Consider the following 20404-nt stretch of genomic DNA (forward strand, 5'->3'; position numbering starts at 1 on the left):
TAAAAATAAAGAAAAACCATTGAATGAGAAGGTGTGTCCAAACTTTTGACTGGTACTGTATATCTATATATTGATAGTGACAGCCACTCTACTCCACTCCCAGGATTGCAGAAAGCGTGCACATCCCACCTCCTCATAGTGATCCATCATTTCCCCCAGAATAGACGATCTTTGTGTGAGGCAGTAGTGTTGGTTGGGAACAGAAAACACGCACACACACACACACACACTCCTCTCCCTCTGGCTGCTATGACCAGACTACCGGACGACACTTCTCTGCTCTCTGCACTGAAATAGTTTTGTTGTAGCGTGTTTTTGGTGGTGGTGGGGAGGGGGGGCAATTATATATCAACATACGGTCGTTTATGCTCGCATCCGCCACGAGGTTTTCTTGCCCATCGGAGCTGCTTGGCCTGTGAGGCTAGCTGGCTTAGCGGAGCAGTGACAGAGTGGAGCCGGACGGACGCACGGACGGACGGACGCACGCACAGTGACGTAAGCAAACGAGCTAATCAGCCGGAAAAGGACTCAGCCTGGATTACTGCCTTTAAATCAAAGAGAGGCGCAAGTCTGCAGGGTTTCAAACATGAAGATAACTGTGGATTTCGAGGAGTGCTTGAAGGACTCTCCCAGGTTCAGGTGAGTGTGGACCAGCGGGATTTTTGTGTCCCGGTTTAGTGGGTTATTGATTCATAACAGTGTGTGTGTGCGTGTGTGTGTGTGTGTGTGTGTGTGGTAAAGGATCAGTCAACTTAGCTGCCTGCTAACCAGAGCTGTTGAGCAGTGACTAGCGAGCTGTTTGCTGCATGCCACTGGTTCTATTTGTGTCTCTTCAGAAAAGCTGGAGCCAGCCGGAGAGGCTCATGATGGGGTTAGGAAACCAAACATAAACCCTCTGACCGGGGAGACGAGCACATATGAGCAGGAGCAAGCTGCCCTAGGGCTTGTTTTTATGTGTGTATACATATAAATTATGTAAAATAGGAATATATATTAAATATGAATGCCAGAGGACACAGTCTGTGTTTTTTAAAATGTCAAGAATACAGTATGAGAGTGTATGGCCCGACTTTATGGGTTAAACTTTCTTAATTATCTGGATTTAAGAAAGTTATTGCTAAATGGTCATAACAGTCTCAAGTGAAGTTACAAAAAAAGGGAAAAAAAGAATAGTATTTCCAGTTAAACACTATGTTTACATGCATGCACACAAATAAGATAAGATAAGATAAGATAATCCTTTATTAGTCCCACAGCGGGGACATTTACAAATATAAGGTAATGTTAAGGTTACAGTGGGATTAAAGGTGTTTGATTTGACTTTCTGAGAAATTTGACTAACCATGTTCTTGCCTTTTATTAATTCAGGCGACGCAATGGTGTATTGCAATATCTCTAACATATCATTTTATTATGAAATGATTATATTGAAAAGAACATAAATCATTATATTGAATTGTCCTCCTGCCCCTTTTAGTGAAATGAAACACTCTTCTTGGCCTTTTATTGGCAGGTCAGGACAAATGTCAGCAGATGGTAAAACAAGATTGCCCAAAAGTTTCCCCAAAAGCCCGATTTTAAACATTGTTTAAGTCCAACAACCCTAAACAATAAAGATTAATATAGTTGAAGACCCAGTTAAATGTCACATTTAAGAAGATGAAACCAGTGCTTTTTTTGCTTAAAATAAATAAATTAAGTGATAAAGTTGCTTATTGCTTTTCTGTGGATTGACCACTCATTAATCGTTTAGGCAGTATAGGGCTTACACATCATCTCCCACTAGCCACATTGGGTGGAACATCTCTAAACTCATCATCCATTTTAAAAATTTGCATGAAGTGAATAATGGTCCACTTAAAACTGTAAACGAGCTCTTCAGCCGTTTTGTCAGGTGGTGGGTGTTTATGTGATGTATTCCTGGCAGCAGTGTCGCTTCTAACATCATCACAGCAGCTTTTTTTTTTTTTTTTTTTTTTTTTCAATTCAGCGAGCTTAAAAGCTGTGAAAATGTTCTGTTTGCTGTCAACTTCCTCCCCACTCACTTTGCGTTTTCCAGAGATTTGAGAAAGCGCCTCCTTCCTCCCTCAGCTCCCCTCCACTAATGCTGCAACATCCTCTCTCCCACAAAAAACGAGGACCAGATGTTAACATTCTGAGGTTTGAATACAGGGAAACGTCCCCGTCAGCCGTGTTACTTGAATTTGGCTGGACTAAAACTCATGTGACTTACATCCCTGTGCATCACCAGGAATGCTTCGGTATCAGGACCTCAGTCATCATTGTAGTTTTATAAATGTATGTTCAGTCAAGCAATCTGATAGGTCTAGTTTCTCTTTGAGGCAGTTCTAGTTGAGCTTTCTTTCTTTCCTTCTTTGCATCATCATCATCATCATCATCATCATCATCATCATCATCATCATCTCCATACGCACTCCACTGTCAGTGATATACAGTTTATCCACAAAACAAGGAAACTACTTCAGCCGGGCGGACCGCAGACAGAGGATGTGGTGAACATACATTGTTCGTATGAAACCGAAACCTTTAACCATTGAGTCCATAATTGAAACCTTTTTTTCAAAGACTTAATATTACCCTTCCTCCCTATTGAAAGTCGATCATTTGTGTACAAGACTTGAATGAACGACGGCCAGCTCCAAAATCTGTATGGTTTACACCTTTATCATTCTTATCCTTTAATTGGATTTCTTGACATTATTCCAGCATGGCCCCACCTGTTCAGCCTGTAATTTACTATATTAATGAAAACATTGCCTTTAAATAAACTGTAATTGCAGCTAACTGTATCTGTATTATTGTAAACAACTTAAAACTTAACAATGTGTTTATTAATCTTTACTTGATTGATAGAGAATTCAGTAGCAAATATTTAGATAATCAAATTTTAAAGCAAATACCTCAAAACGTTTGAGAGAGTTCCATTTCCTCAATTTTGAGGATTAGCAGAGTCTTTTAGTGTTTTGCTATCATAAACTGACTATCTTTGGTTTTTGAACTGTTTGTTTGGAAGAATATAGCGATTGAAACACTAGGGTTTCAGAAAATTGTCATCAGTATTTTTCACTATTTTCTGACATTTACAGAACAGTTACTCAAGACATTAATTGGCAGATTAATTGATAATGAAATAATCTATTTTTACAGCTCTTAAATACAGTAGATCATGTTTTGTCTCCGCAAATGTCATTTGCTCCTGTCCCTAACAGTGTCTAGCTCCCAATGACATGTATTCTCTCAACATGTAGGCCTATTCTCCCACATGCTCCATAGTCAGTCCGACTATTTTTCTGCCCAACACTAGACTCCTCTGCCTCTCAAGCAAAAGTAAATATATGTTATAGTTTCTATATTTAACTTCAGTTCACAAATGTAGGTTCTGTCGGGGAAATATGGTTCAGATGATTTTTCCTAAACAAACTCCAGTTCTGTCCAGTATTTTAAACTCACTGCATTAAGTTGCATGTGAGAGACAAACCTCATTTCCTTCATACTTGTTTTAAGGATAACAAACATTAGACTTTTGCCCAACCTGAATATCAAATTATGGATTTCCGTTCTGTGTTTTATCATGTAAGTGTGATTGGAAGCCATTTCCCATGATCCTCTGCAGTCAGGAGTCCAGCTTGCCCAACCTCTATCTATATTTTTAGTGCCCTTTGTCTTTTACAAGAGTCATCTCTCAACTTTTCCTGAATGCAAGTCCACTGTGGGTTCATCCAGATGGGTTGGGACTGATCCTCACAGCACAGTTTTCCACCTCGACCACTGTCGCTTCACTCTTGTTTTTTCCATCCCCCACATGTTATGTTTGGCCAGAGAAGAGGACATAACGAGCGAGAGAAGGAGAGAATGGATGAAAACACGGATATAGACACCAGTTTGCAGAGCAGCTCTCACTCGCTCAACATCTGTTTCCATTTTGGTGTTTGCTTTCAACTTTGTGCCAGAGAATATGGAGCCCCCAAATGTGGAGAGGGTTGTTTTCAAGTGGTAATTTGGCACACCCTATATATATATATATATATATATATATATATATATATATATATATATATATATATATATCATATTTTTTTTTTTGCTCTCATCTTCATTTGAGTTTGGAAGCTTTCTTGCTTTCAGCCTGGAGGTGAGATGCACTAGTGAAACAAAAATAAATGTATTTTTGGCAGTCAACCCTGGTAGCCTAGTTTTCCACTTGAGGATAGACATTAGACTCAGTCTCTCCTGGATCCTCATCATCTATGAGAGTTGAAAATTCCCTTCAGTGGGCTGTTGCTTTTCTCCCCACATGTGTAGAAGTAAATATTTGACACATTTAATACGATTTTCTTATCCTGCAAAGTCCCACATTTTTGCAATGTGTTTTTTTATATTAAATTAGCAGTATGTTGTTGGCATTGGATGACTAAGAACAACAATGATGACTGTTGACCAAAGCTCTGTGTACCTGAAATGTTACAACATCTGATTCTAAATAGACCGCACAAGTGAGCATAATACCAAGAGATTGGGAAATAAAACACCACAAGAGTAGAATGGATTTGTTGTTATCCCGAGTAGACGTGAACAGCCCAAAAGCGAGCTAGTTTCTGTAATAAACAGCACCCTTCTTCGCTTTCTTCACCCGCTTCTCATGATAACATAATTGCTTGCTCCTGATTGGTTGTGCTGATTCTGAGCTCAGCGGAGTGCAAGGGGATGAAGTCATTGGTCGAACAGCCCCCGGTTGCAGTTTCCCCCTGAGTCATTGACTGCAGCTGTAGTGCTGGCAGATAACTGGCAGTGTTCTGTAATACAGAAAGCCACAGCCTGATGAGGAGCTCGGTACTGGGAGAGTCCCTGAAGAGTTTCCCATGGGAGTCCAGCTGAAGGCTTGTTAACATGCTGAGCTTGTTGAAGTTTGATTTAATTGTGCTGCGGTTCGTTTTCTTTTAATGGTAATTAATGAAGGCCATTAACAGCTAATGAAATGGGATGACTGACTGCACCTCTGCTGTATTGGTAGGGCTTGACTCCGTTGTATTTCAGTAAGTATGGGGCAGCAAAGCGCATAAAACAGACTGTTAGAAAGTGTCATTTTTCCAACAACTTGTGAAATTTGTAGGCCAATCGATGTATTACAAAATTATGAACGTATGCAGTAGATTATTGGATAATCAAAATAATAGTTAGTTGGCTCCCTTTTAATGCTGTCAAAGTGGTTTCTCCTGCTCTTCATTGTTTGATCACTCCTTAATCTTTAGATTGCGTCACTCCTTAGTCTGTTTACTTCTTACAATTTATGTAAGACACAGGGAGGCTGAGGAAGTCAAACGAAATTGGCTTAAATGTTATTGTCATTACAACAACTAGCAGAACTTCCCTAAGAGTGCAACTGTTTATCTTTAAGTAATGACCTCATCTTGTTGATGTTGAAGCTTGTGTGTTTAATGGTGGGTTTTTACCACAGCGGGACCCCCCCCTCCTTTCATAGTCCAACCCCTCTCTGTCTAACAATTACAGGATCTACGTCACGCCACTGAAGCTCACCCCATCCGTCACATTTCCATCCACAGTAACAGATTCAAAGTGTTGATGGTGAATCGGTTACTGCTACCACCACTGTCATTACAGTCCAGAGGAATAAACTTTATTCATTGCTTCACATGACACAATAATGTAAATGACAAACGAACAAAAAAGCGAACCCCATGTGTAATCTTCTTTCTATACATTAAAACATCATTGAAGGCAGAGGCACCAAATGAAAGAAGAGATGGCAGAACACCACAGGACATGAGGCTATACGAAATACAATCAGAAAACATCAAAGGGAAGTTGTGAGGCGTAACTATTCGGCTGTCAGACATATCTTAATTGGATTAGTTATAGTCATTTTGAAAGTAAGCCTGCTTTGAGCTTATACTGGAGTTTGGAGCTGTAGGAAAATATAAATATGGAATTAGGCTCTATGTTGGCAGATACTTAACGTTAAATGACTCAGTTTGGGACCGGAGCAACATATGTTTTTGACATTATGGCTGCAATTGACGATTATTTTCCTTATGGGTTAATCTGCCCATTATTATCTTGATTAATCGATTTACCTTTTGGTTCAGACAAAATGAAAGAAAATGCAGATGTTGTCAACTCGAAACTGATTTCCAGTCAGACCAATTCCCGGAGCGCTGGACATCTGCATTTGGAAATGTATCTTCCAAATTTGAGGATAGTGAAAATATGCAACTAGCAGATGGCCTTGGAGTGTCGGTGTATGTCTTTTTGAAGTGCCGAGGTCTGTGCCACAGGCCCACAGAGGACTCTTTTGTGTTTGCAGCGTGAATGACAAACCTGTTCGACTACCTCACTCCTGCATGCAGAGTGTGCGCAGCCCGGCGGGCCCCCACAGTGCCAAAGAGGCGGCGCTCTTTGTTTTGGTTCATGGTCGCTGAATCACTGCGAAAGAATTAAGTGTCTCTGTTTTTATAGAGGATGTTACCATGTAGTCAGAGCTCAAGGAGAGGTGGAGGTTGAGTAGCAGAGAAAGGATCTAAGGCTTTGTCCGTTTCTGTTGTTGGTGCTAGCTGGTTGTTGGCAGTGTTACAACTTTAGTCACAGTCTAAAATAACACCATTTTATGGAGATGTTTGTTTACTTAAGGGTAACAACACACACATAGATTTTAGTGGATTCCCGGGAAACCCTGTATGTGTTGGCACCATTGTGTCTTCCCTTCATAATTTAAGGGGTTGTGTTCTGATCTACAGTACGTATATACGGTGCCTATTACGTTTATTTCTTTGATAATATATTACAATTTAAATATTCCAAACATAAGCTTCTCAAATGTGAAAATCTGATTTTTTTTTCTTGAAAATTGACTTTTAGTTTTAGTTTTTTCACTGTTCGTGGAGGAAAGCAAGCAATTTAAAGATGTCTCTTTGGGATTATTGTGATCAGCATTTTTCACTGTTTTTGACAATTTTTTAAAACTTTTAAAATTAAAAGATCAAAAACAAATCCCTGTGAGTGAACTCAAATTAAGATAAGACTGATAACTGGTTTAATCAGACTTAAACTGCATTTTTCCCAATTACTTAAAATCATAATGTGATCTAGAGCTGATTAGATTTGTTTGCTGCCAAAAAGTAATGTGGAAAGCTCTTGATGGGTAACTAGGCCGATGTACAGTACCAGTCAAAAGTTTGGACACACCTTCTCACTCAACTACTTTGAAGAATCTAAAATATAAAACATATTCTGGTTTGTTGAGCATTTGTTTGTTTACCACAATTCCATATGTGTTCATTCATAGTTTGGATGTCTTCAATATTAGTCTACAATGTAGAAAAAAATTAAAATAAAGAAAAACCGTTGAATGAGAAGGTGTGTCCAAACTTTTGACTGGTACTGTATAATAATGTAAAAAGTGACTGATTCAAATAGTGACGGCTAATTATATTAAAAGTTCAATTTTATTTACCAGAACAATATAATCCATAGCTGACTTCTCTTCTGGACGTACAGTATTGTGGACATCTGTCCGGCATATATTGTGGATCAGTGTCCCCTCGCTTCATCTTCAACTTAAAGCAGAAAAAGGACCCAAACATTCCCCCGATGATGCTGAATATGACTATTTTTCACTGATGTGGTTTACATGAAAAGCTTTTTCTTCTTTTTCTTTTCATGTGATTCATACCACACGTCTCTCTTTATTTAGCCCCAGCTTCAGACTCACTTAGACCAGGATCCATTTAGTGAAAAAGCTAGTAATCATATGTTGCTGTTTCCTTTTACTTTTCTGCAGGAAGTTACTCACTGAGAGAGTCCTCTCTCAGCGGTAAAGGCCAACAAATGTGGTGAATATCATTTCTCTTTGGTGCTGAATGAGTAAAGCCAGACACTTTGTAGTCACAGGAAATATCTAAAGATACTCACATGAACTCTGAATCATTTACTTCTTTAACACAATAAGATTTGACTGCGCAAGTTGATATTGTTGGTTTGACAAAACTGAACAACAGGTCCCTAAAACTCTATACAAAACTTACCTCATGAAACACTATTCGATCAGCAGACTTAGTTTAATAAAACACAAAATATAGTGGAACAAACAATAAGAGATGCTGGTTTGATAAAACTTAATACTCCCAGGATTCGTGACATTTTATGACTGCTGTCTGGTTTATTTAATGCAATGAGATGAGATTGTCTACTGATTAAAGTCCTCCTCACTTTTTAGATGGCAGACACCAGATATCAGATGTTTGGCGAGAAGCTCTTGGCACTGAGAGCAGAATACCTGCATCATCCGGGCTGTCTGTTTATCACCCAGAGTTCTTTATCACACACACAGTGCTGTTGTGAGACGCAAGCTTATTGACGCCATAATGCATTTTTGAGACACACCGTATCACTATATAGAGAACGTGGAATATGTATCACTCCCTTGCCTAGTTAGTGATGGTTCAGTACTCCTGCAGAGCTTCAGCCCCCCACACCTAAAACCTATATCAGCCTACCGTGTTTCATTGTATCTCCTGCCGGGCTGCAGACAGCGCTGTCAGCCGAGGAGACAATCGTCTTCATTAACATTCAGCACCAGAGCTGAGAGCGTCGGGGAAGCACTCCGTTTCCTTTACCCTTCTCTACTTCCATCACTGTTAGTGTTGTGTGGAGGTCATTTCAAAGACAGATTTCATTTGTAAAGTTTACAAGCTGCCTAGCGTTGCTCATCCATTACTCTGTTTATGATGAAGCATCTTAAAAAAAGTGCAGTGATTTGACTGACAGAATTTCCACTCAAATTGAAGCGAATCAATATGAAGCTTTTACTCTGGATTTTTACATTATCAATAATTCAGTGCGGTTCAGTGATGTTGCACTTTTTCTGTTGTATCAAAATCAAAGATTTATCCTCACAAATGTGCCTAACATAATTATTTAGATGCAGTCCTCTCAGAGCTGCTTATGAACGGAGAGCAAAACCCTATTCTGTAGTTTACATTCTTCATTATAATATTTTGAGAATTTGGGATTAAGAGATTAAGGTAAACCATGTGATCTCCTTTTTATATGTGCTTCCTTGTGCAATGACTGAAGGACATTGTGAGATATACCCTTTAGCTCTGTGTAACTTGGTGGGTAGAGTGCCAATGCACATATTGGTATTTGAACATCTGTGGGTAACAGCATTTACATTATAAAATGTTTTTATAACCAAGAGATTTATAGTTTATAAACTTAAGCAGCAGTTCACAGTTCAATATGCATATGACATGGTGTAATCTGTGTACTTTGGTGTTCTCATAACATTCCATATGCCTGAAGCTAGGTATAATAAACTATTGACGTACTCTAGCCATAAAGAAAATTGCCCAACTTGCTCCATGTTCATACAGTCCTGGATGAAGGCCATGCACAGCTATTCTTTTGAAATTTCTTTTGGTTTATCATAACACCATTCACTTAAGTTTCTACATTTTTCTAAATATATGGAGAGACATTTTAGATGAAATGTGTGACCCCCAAATGGGAAATATGTATCAGACTATTCATTTTTCAGACTGATACTTACAACCCTAGCATAATCATATAGCCCTTATTGAGAACAAAATACTAAAACCAACTACGCAGCCAAGCAGCGAGAAGCTATGGAAAGAGTGTTGGTCAGCAGTCAGTGTATCAATATCAGCTGACTGAGGACTGCTGGTGTTTCTAAGGATTCACTCTCTTTGTCTTCTCTCCCTCCATAATATGTATATATATATACTGTGTATTTGTGATTTGCACCTTGGATATTTATATGGAGTTTTTATTTATTTTTGTTGTGTAAGAGGTTCATGTTTTTTAGGAATCTGTATTAAAACCACATACTTTCAAGTGAAAAAATAAGAATTAGAAGTCTGTGTGTCCCGTTCTCTCCAGCTTTCTTCTGCTGCTCATTATCCAGACTCAGGCTGGCCATGCACCAAGGTCAGAGCTGTGAGGCAATGGCCCAGATTTTCCTTTTGCCACGGCTCTCCTTTTCTTATCCTCTGTCAGCACTTTCACAAGTTCACCCTGCAGGCTCATGTTACGAGATTAGAAGGAAATAGTCATGTTCTCGTGGTTGCATAGAAAGCCCAAGAGCGACTGACTGACACAGGATACATTTTTCTAAACCATTAGGTTGTTTTTCGAGGGAAAGATGGCTGAGGGTGCCTGACCTTTTCCGGGCCATCCTGCCTTCGATTAACCTCAGTTTTACACATTCAAATCTTTGGAGCTGCCCTCCAAATGTCTCCTTTTGTTTGCCCCTGAGCAGCTATACCTGAGCAAATATGAACAAGTGCTTGAATCAAGGACAAAGCGACAGGCGTTGCTGAGTGAATAAAGAATATTCCTAGATTTAAAATATTACATAATCTGTTTACAGCATGTATTCTTAAAGAAATTGATAATTGCATAGGAATTAGCACGCCCATGCTTAAATCCTCAATCATTAAGCTTTTATTTGATTGATTATTAAAGATATTTTGTGGTGTTTTTTTGTGTAGGGTTAATATTAATTATCCCTACACATCCTACATTTGCAATTATCCCCTTATGGGTTTTCTTAAGATCTCACCCAAATCTTCCAGCGAATACAAATCCGGGGCATGCTGCTCTGTGAAAGCTTTGGCTCTGTCCTCTGGTTGCTGGTAAAATTGGCAAAAAACGAAGGATTGCAGCTTGTACTTACTACTGTCATTACTGCATTTATACCAGCAAAATGTCCAGCGTATGAATGTAGAAACATTTAAGAATAGGCCAAATCCTCAGACACTAGAGCCTCTCAACAGAAGAGTCATGTGGGTGATTCATTAAAAGAAATGGACTTTGCCTGTAGCAACTGACAAAGGCAAACAGGGCCTGTAAAATGCTCTTTAGCTTTTGACCAGGATTAATGTCTCTCTGAAAGAGGCAAGCTCTTTTTTGCTTTTGACCCTGTTTTGCCCCTCCGTATCTACTTAAGCTTTTAGTTCATTCCACTATGTTTGTGTTAACAAAATGTCATAACCCTACAATGATGCGCTGTGACACAGTTGCCATGTTGCAGGCCTTTCTTGTAAACCAGGTTTGTTGCATTATAAAGTACAGAAGATATAATACATTGATTAAACTGATGCCAGTTCATGGTATTCTTGTATACTTTTGTATATATTGTTCAAAGTACACAAGATGAGTAAAGTTATTTTTGTCATACAGTACATCCTTTATTCAGTGTAGGTGTAGCACCTAAGGGACCAGCATGAAACATATTTGACAGACCTGGGCACTGGGTTCCGGCATGCTCTACTTTCCCCTTGCTGAGTAAGTTGCTGACTGTGCATGCTTTTCTGTTTATTTAACCTACACTTAGCTGCAACACCAAGTTTTTTTTCTTCTCCTGGTAGCATAGCTAGCATGTGAACATCATAATGGATCAATTTCAACCATGGTAACCAACAATTAACCAGCCAGCAAGGTTTGAGCTCAGATTCAGCAATGGAGCCCCATTACTGAATTGAGTGAGGCTTTATGTCTCGGTCATGGACTTAAGGGTTCTTGGCCCCATTGAGGCCAGACGTCCATGCAGCCAGATGTTGGGTTTTCACCAATATCAGCATTTATCTTGGCTTCATCAAACATATTGTTTTTCCTTAGTGCAGAGACTTCTATCTTCTGCTTGAATCAGTTATGTTCTGTAGAAGGAGTGTTTTCAAATGCTTGACGGTTGCACAGCATTGTTGCTTAAATATGAAGCACACATGTAAATAAGACCAATGCATTGGAAATGTAGAATCTCTCGGATAATTTTCAGTCCACAAAAAAGAAGACTTTGCCTCAGATGTTCTGATCTGACTGATCTAAAGCAGTACTTTACTTTACGACCTTCTTCATAAAAAGACAACAACCGTCTAGCTGCCCCAAGCTAAAGAAAAAGATATAGGTGGATTAACTGTAAATGGAGTGATGACTACTAATGGAGTCAAGTGACACTAAAATCTGAATTCTACTTGTGTTGTTCAGGACTCTGATGATCCCGGCTTTGAAATAAAACACAGGAATCTTTGATTCCAGTACGTCTTGTGTAAAGCACCGAGCTGGCTCTGTCACCCTTTAGATTTTCCCTGACAGCAACCAGATGTTGGTAGCTGTCAGTGTGACACCATACGGAAGAACAAACAGCTGGAGGGGTTGGGTGAATGCCCCCCCGCTGCTTTTGCATGGTTTCTCTGTTAATCCCTTTGCTATAAACTGACCCATGCTACACACTCACTCTCACACTCTCAGTCTTGCATGATATCTTCTTACATGGAAAAATTAATTAACACTCTATATCCAGTGTTTTACACTGAGGGCAACGGCATTATAACCTTGAAGTCTAGATTTTCAGTTTTACAAGAATTAAACAGAAACAGGACAGAGTGCTCCAACTGCACCAGTAGATGTAAACCATTCCAGTGTTCCCATTGTGGAGTCAACTTACTCTACTTCTTCTGTAGATTATTACTGCTAAACTGTTGTAAATGTGGAAAATGCATCATCTAAGAGTCACACCTTTTCTGTAGGATGTTACTAAGGGGTGTCCAACTCATTTTAGTTCATGGGCCACATACAGCCCAGTTTGATCTGAAGTTGGCCAGACAAGTAAAACCATTGTTATCTTATAAAAAACATCTTATGTTTCCTCAGAACTGCCAACAATTCATATATCTCCTCTGTTCTCAGTTGTCTTTGCAAGTTCTCTATTTTAAGTCTGATGGTGACACAGAATATTATATTCCTTGAGCGTTGAAAGCTGCTCAAGCTTTTTCTGATGGAAATTAGCACAAATACCTTTTTAATATGGCTCAAGTTTCCAACATAAATAATGGATAGTACTGTGAACACAAACTGCGTGTAAATCGTAATTGTTGTTGTAGTTATTAGATTATTGAATTTGTTGGTAGGGTATTGGATTCTATTGGACTAACCTTGTTAGTTGGTGGTTGCCTATTTATTGTGTATTACCTCTGTTGTGAATTTACTGTGCATAGTAATAGAGCCACTAATCAGAAGCTATTTGTCCTCCACTGTCGTAAGGTCACACGGTAACGCTTCTAACTGAATACGTTATTATCAAAAATGAGTGCTGGTTAGCTCACCAAGCCTGTGATGATAGTGTCTTCTTCCCCTGTCGTGGCACTCACTTGCTAGAGGCTGTTGATCCTGTGGAGAACCAAGCTGTGCTTTGTCACATTTTAAGGGGCAGAGTGCCAGACCTGGTTCCAGCCCTGCGGCATTACCCAAAATGGCAGCTCTCAGTTTGGCTGCCTCTAATGGTGTGTGTTTCTGCGTGTGGTTGTGTCAGTACACCGTAGATGTGTATGCTATCGTGTATTGCATTTTTCAGAGGCTATAATTGTAGAACATAGGCTTGTTTGTGAAATTGAATTGTTACATTTAACTTGAAGTACCTCCTGTATTTAAATGGTTAAGATGTTGATATAGGATATAACAGTCAGGCAAATATTTGTCCCATAATCATAGAGCATGATCACAGAAATCTGGTAAAATATCAAGATATGATGTCATGGAATATTGCAGTGTTGCAAGCTTTATATGCCTGTGCTGCTGTGTGTTGCTTTCATTCATCTTAAAGGTTAACTTAAAGGCTAACCCTTTATTACCATGTTTTGTGTGAGTCATGGGGACAACAATTTTTGTTTTGTAATTCCTCACTATCAAAGTACATCCCAAAAAAAATCTTGTTTTTGCCACTGACAGGCTTAGATTGTTAAGTGAATCTGGAACATTAAATACCTTAAATTGTAAAATATGTTAATAAATTTTCTTAATTTTAAGATTAAAAAAATGAAGCCAATGCCGGAGTGCCTTGAACTTGCATTATTTTAAATGGCAAGCAGGGGGCGACTCCTCTGGTTGCAAAAGGAAGTCTGATTGTAAAGTCTAGTAAGTCTTTGAGAAAATGACCATACTTCTCACTTGATTTATCACAGTTAACATTATAAACATGAGTTTCTGGTCTCAATCGATAGTTTCAAGTCTTATTCAATACAGCGTGATGCTCATTTAGTAAATAATGGTCCCATTTAGGGTATGCCTTAGCCTGGCTACCTTGTGATTGACAGGTCGCTTCCTCTGTATTGTCTGATCTGGGAGTTGTCTGCATTTTCATCTAACAACTTTAACCCTTTCATAGTGTGTTTTCAGTCCATGAAAGTTAATTCCAACCGTTTTGGTGCATAGAAATACTTATTCCTAATTTGGTTGTACTTAGCTCCACCTCCTTCACTTGTGGTTGCAAAAAACCCAAAACATAGATGATGACGGCCAAATGCCAAACTCGGGCCTTCAAAACAGCGGTCGACATTCAAATGGATGATGTCACAGTGACTACGTCCAGCTCATCTATTGAGTCTATGGTCTGTATACAGTGAATACAGGACATATGGTAAATGTGAAAGTGGTAACAACATAGCAAGAACTGGAAACCAAAATGCACCCAAAGAGGGACGGAGCGAGTTAATATTCTTTACATAAGGATTCCCTTGCAGTGTCTTTTATCTCCCCTTCATCATCTAGATTATGAATGCCTCTCAGTGTCAGTGAAGTTGATAGTATTGAGTCATTGTAACCGTTGATTTCAAATGCTTTTTTTTTTTCTCTCTCCACAGAGCTACCATAGAAGAAGTGGAGGGGGATGTGTGCGAGTTGGAATCCAAGCTCGACAAAGTGAGTGCCACCCATGAAAAACATTGCTTAGTTGTTCATTTGTACTAATGTGCGAACTGTCCCCAGTATATCCCACCAGCCTTTAAATAAGACTCTGATATAGACACTGTGCACCTCGCTTTCACTTTAATGAAATGTGTGGGTGTGTATGAAGTATTTGAAGAAACACATCCTTTACACTTAAGTACAGTATTCGCTTCTATGTTTCCTGAAAATCATGACCAACAATTCTGAAGTTGGAGCAGATCATGTCTGTTTATTGCCAACGCGGTGGGAAATTAACATCAACTGCCAGCCAAATGGTGGTTTACCTTTACCTGATTAATTCACTTTACGAGCCTTTAAACATCTTTTTTTTTTTTTTCTAACAAGGACATTTTGTTTATCAAAATCATAAAAATGATGAAGGAATCTTTTCTGGCCATGACCAGTGATAGAAACCATTGTGGTCGCCATATGGTTTGTGTTGTTTTTGGTCTAAACCATGATGGTAAAACAAGGCAAGAGTTTTCGGTTGCAGCTGGTGTCAAAGCAACAGTATTTGTTACGCATAGTATGACAGTACAGATGATGAACTTTTGTTTGCCATCTATAGTATAATTTGCTAAACATGAACGCTAGTCCAGAACGGGTTTTAGCTTCTTTCGTTTATGCCTGACTTTCTAAGTAACGGCTAACTTTCACACAGGAACCCTATTGTTTCCTGTTGCTGGTTAGGATTATATTTTCTCCCCTAGTGAGTTGCGTCACAGTTCATCTCAGCCAATCTACTTAAGTTATCTAGACCACATTTATAAAACAAACAAACTAGTTTTAATCAGAAGTTGTGTGTGTTACCCTGATAGAAAACCAATCCCTCTTCCCACTGGATCCCCCCCCCTCAGAGCTGAGAGTATGTTCACCAGCTGAGAGCGAGACCTCGAGCTTGGACGATCCCAGTTCATTGTTTCTGCACTTACAGTCTTAAAGAGTCCCACCCTCCTCCTCACACCACCTTTGTGACTCAGCCCCGGCCTCACTTCCCCTCTTGCTTTGGAGAGGAAGGATCTGCTGGAGAGTGTGTGTGTGTGTGTGTGTGTGTGTGTGTGTGTGTGTGTGTGTGTGTGTGTGTGTGTGTGTGTGTGTGTGTGTGTGTGTGTGTTGTTGTGTGCATAAGTAAGGGTGGGATGGTGCGTGTGGGTGTGTGACTATGAGTGTGTACGTGTCAATGGTCGGGGTCGAGTGGAAAGGGGCTAAAGAGACCAAAGTTCAACTTTTCCTTTGAGCTTCCTACCTCCCAGACATGTACATACACAGCCATATTTCCAAAAGTAAACAGATTTTTCTAACTGAGCCAATATCATATCTGCTCTTAAAACGGCTATTTTCCCAAAAGATTGGAGACTGTAACAGTAGTTTGCTGTTATCTTTTAGCTGAGGCTTTGGATTTTCTTACAGTTAAGGTTGAGGTCAGAAATGGTTGACCTGTGGTTCATTTCTTTTGTAATGAAAGCATCCATTGCGGTGTTCAAAGTTCCTCTAATTTGGAAATTCAAACTCATAAAAGGGGAATGGTAATTACTGTTAGAAAAAGTCCTGATTCAACTGTATGAATATTTTAGAGGCTGACAGACAGAAAGAAGACAAAAAAAACTGTTAGGCAAAGGAGATCACTTAGGAAATACAGATTATGATGATTAGTGTTGGCGGTTGGGTATTAGTATGTTAATGTTTGTTAAGGTAGAAGATTAGCATCCACCTTGTCAAGACCTGCTGTTATGTACTATTTGTTTGCATAATAGACCAGCACCTTACAGATCACTGTTCAATTGACCTTTTACCCTTTGACCTTTGACAGTTATAGGTCTGGAACTGAATTCTTTTCTTTTTCATATATTCAATATCTGTGTTATGTTTTTGAAATAAAATGCCACATTTTGAAAACCGCATTATTTAGATTAGTTACTTAGTTACTTGAATTTTGCTGCAAAATATCAATGCCAATTGTTTAAATATGTTTTTCCTGAAGTAAAAACATATTTCATATTAGTTTTAGAATATAATAACTCAGTAATCTAGGTAATTGCTTAAAATGAGCATTTTTGCTTTTGCTGCAGAGGCACATTCAGGCTCTGTGTCATCTCCTGTGTAGGAGTGGATGGAGAACGGCCAACATTTGTTGTGAGTTTACGTAACCTGGAATAATCTTCGTCCCCAATGAGTCAGAGGGGAAAGGAGGGCCTGTTGTTAATTACCAAGGAACTGATATGTTCCAGTAAATGTACAATTTCTGAATCCATTTTTAGCAGCAAACTTCAAATGTTGTTAATTAGAGAGAATGTGCTGAAGAAACAACCATCTTCTAATTTCCTTCACTCAAGTTTTATCTTCTTCTCTCCACTTCTGTCTAAATGTTTCTCTTTTTACCCCTAAGCATTTGCCTCTTTCTCTTCCTCTCTCTAGTTGGTGAAGTTGTGTATTGGGATGATAGATGCTGGAAAGGCCTACAATGCAGCCAACAAGCAGTTTGTTAGCGGGATCCGGGAGCTAGCCCAGCAGTCCACCAAAGATGAGGTCATCGAGGTAAACAAGAAACAACCTTGCTTGATCTGTATCATAGAAAGTCACAGACATCAGTTCTATTACATTGTTTTTGTGGAAGGCTCTTTTAACATTGTATACAAATCTTGTATATTGTGTAGCATTTAAAGTTATTAAATAATAGTAAAATAAAAAACTAGTAGTATAGTTAAATACACCACAGTGTAAAACCATGGCTGACTTATTCCTGGTTCCCAGAGATAAAGAAGACTTCCTCTACGTTTGCACGCACATCCTTCTTGTCTTTTTTGAGCAACGTGATTAAATCCTTCCATGACATTACCAGATTATATTTAAATTTTAAAAAAAATGTGGCCTGGTGAAAGCTTGCACTGTCCACTGGGTCTCGTCGAGGTCAGATGTTTTGTTTTCTCACATGAATTCTGCGAGGCAAGCACTTCCTCTCTGCCTTTGTGTATTTCCCTCAATGCCTCTCCCTTGGGTTTGAAGTTCAGCCACTGCATGTATTTGGAGGGAGTAACTCAGCCAAAAGAATTCCTTCCCAGTGTGTTATTGTGTCTCCAAAAAGACCACAGTTTATCTGCAGCCATACCTGTCTGACAGAAGAGTTTGTATCTGTGATGTAGCGTGCAGTAGAGTATTGCATCTTATTGTGTTTTTATTCAGGCCTTGTTTTAATTCATTGTTTGTTTGTGTGTTATTGTTATATGACTATATGGTGATTTTCTCTCTCTGCCTGCTTACATGGCTGTCCTTTTCTCTCCACAGTCCAGTCTCACAAAATTTGCTGAGAGCCTGCAGGAGATGATCAACTATCACACGGTATGCTATCCCCGCATGGGAAACTGGATATATTGTCATTATTTATTTTTCCCCCTCGCCACAGTTGGGTGATGAAAAAACTCAGGCGGGCCGACAGTCTGGAACAGCTCTCTGACTGTCAGAAGTTTTATTTACTTCTGGGAAGGACAGCAGCAGACTACAAGACAGAGACTTTAAATCTGTGAGAGGATGGCCACTGGTTTGAGAGGGAAGCAGAAAGTGTACAAGAAAACTTTTTAAAGGCTTAATAATAATGTTCAGGCGTCCTTGAGCAAGACATTACCTTTTAACTGCTTTCATGGGGATATTCAGAATTGGAAGAACGTGGCTATAACACGCAGCTTCCAGGTTGGATTTCATACAAGTATAAAAATGTGCAAACATTGTCCTCTATAAAAAGTGGTTAAAGGGAAACTTTTTGGGTCAGATGGCTAAAACTCCCTTTTTTTCTTGACTCTGTTCTTAAATGTCAAACTAGCTTTAGGATTTCTTGTCACAAAAATACCCCAAAGTTAATTTCTGTCTCATAAAATCCAGTCCCTGCCTCCCATGTTGTGGAATCTGTGGTATCTGTTGGAATAAATCATGCGCTGCTGAGGAAAACTTGGTCGTGGTCAATCTTTTACAATGTGGTTGGCATCCTGTTAAATAAAAGACCTACTCTGCACCTCCCTACCTGATGATAATATTACAACCGCAACCACCAACACTCATCTCTGTGGGGCAGAGGATTGGTAAAATAGGTTAAAGGCACTCGCTACAATCTTTTACAATGTGGTTTGAGTCCTTGAGACAGCTGAACTACAAGAAGAGCCATTCACAGCTACAGAGTAATATAAATATTTATTTTGGCTTAACATGATCATCTAACGCACTCCACGTCCAACCACTTGATATGGACTAAACTGGACTACAAGCTCGGAAGGACAGATCTGATTAGGCGTTTTCCCAGAGTTCCCTGGTTAGCGTCCTCGGTTGTCAGTCTCTGGTAGGAATGAAAGTGCCATTCAGAAATGTCCTCTCATTAAGAATCCCTTGAACACAGAAAGGAGGCACAGGGCGAGCTAGAGGCTTTTTTTCCGCAGTAAAGTTGTATTGCTTGATCTCCCCTGTCATGTCCTGTTTCTATTAGCTCTGCATAACATGTTCACTGTGTGAGACATGTTTGTTAGAACAAACAACCGAGCCGGGGGCAATGCTACTGGGAATTGAACCTTTACGATCATTGTGGTTGTGGATGGGAACTTAACACTGTAGCACTGAATGTGCGTCACTAAAATGAATTTTTTTAGATCAAGAATTTAAACAACTTGAATGTGAATTATAAACAGTCAGACATCAGTTAAAAGGCTTAATTAGTGGAAACCATTTTGACTATACCACTGTAACTGATAACATTAATGAAGCCGCCATTATATTGCGGTGCTAAATACCTATTCTGCACCTCCCTAATTGATACTATTACATCTGCTCTTATTTCAACTACAAATACCACTTTTAGTGGAGCACAAGAATGGTAAAGAAAAAAGCTTTTTTTTTTACAGCAGAATTATTTAATTTTTGAATAGATAAGTAGATAAACAGACCATTTATCATTGTTTTAATCAGACAAATGAAGCAATTTGGCTTACCCTTGAACTCAAGGAAATTGTGGGCTTTTTTATATTTATTAATCAAAGATCATTAAATTAACATTATTCATGTAGCTGTTAAAGCTGAATGTGGCATTAAACTTTTTCTTTGCGATGAGGTAAAAGCACTTAAGGTACTAAATCTCACATTTTATTACATCATTACATGTGTATCATTTCATTGAAAGGTTTTGACTCCTTTTAGTTAAACTGGCCTCTACAGATAGTCTAAGTTCCACCTTGAAGCCAGACTGTAACATTCCCAGATTAAATGAGAATCTACATGTGTTCTTTACTAGTGTCCCAAAAAGCTGCGATGGTCAGTCTGTCATGATTCAACAACGGAGTCCTTTCTCACCAAATCCTCTTATTAGCTTCCTTGACTAGACCCCTAAAAGCCTCCAGAAGCCACAGTGCAGGCCTGCAACTGTGACTCAACAGTAGAAACTGAGGTCACGTCAGCTGACAGATTTTGCCACTCAGCGGTCTTTCAGCACATGATCCACGCGAACACAGTACTCAATCTGTTTGTCACTGGTAGCCTCCTCCAGCCACACTGCTCATATTGTCTTGTCTGGCCATGAAATCACCCTAAAGCTCTATTTAGAGATTTTAGTGTTTGTTCAGCATTGTTTCTTGGTAGTTCATTTTCGAAAAAG

The 20404-nt window shown here is 39.2% G+C and overlaps 1 protein-coding gene across 1 annotated transcript in view; it reads left to right on the top strand.

Moving 5' to 3' along the window:
- The first annotated feature begins 236 nt into the window (after window positions 1–236).
- LOC129094244 (arf-GAP with coiled-coil, ANK repeat and PH domain-containing protein 2-like) overlaps window positions 237–20404 on the top strand; it is a 49404-nt gene continuing 29236 nt past the window's right edge. The window contains exons 1-4 of the mRNA XM_054602332.1: window positions 237–639; window positions 14694–14751; window positions 17194–17313; window positions 18061–18114. Of these exons, the coding sequence (XP_054458307.1) occupies window positions 587–639; window positions 14694–14751; window positions 17194–17313; window positions 18061–18114 (285 nt within the window). The 5' untranslated portion in view covers window positions 237–586. The remainder of the gene's footprint in view (window positions 640–14693; window positions 14752–17193; window positions 17314–18060; window positions 18115–20404) is intronic.

This window comes from Anoplopoma fimbria, chromosome 8, assembly GCF_027596085.1.
Source record: "Anoplopoma fimbria isolate UVic2021 breed Golden Eagle Sablefish chromosome 8, Afim_UVic_2022, whole genome shotgun sequence".
NCBI classification, from domain to species: Eukaryota; Metazoa; Chordata; class Actinopteri; order Perciformes; family Anoplopomatidae; genus Anoplopoma; species Anoplopoma fimbria.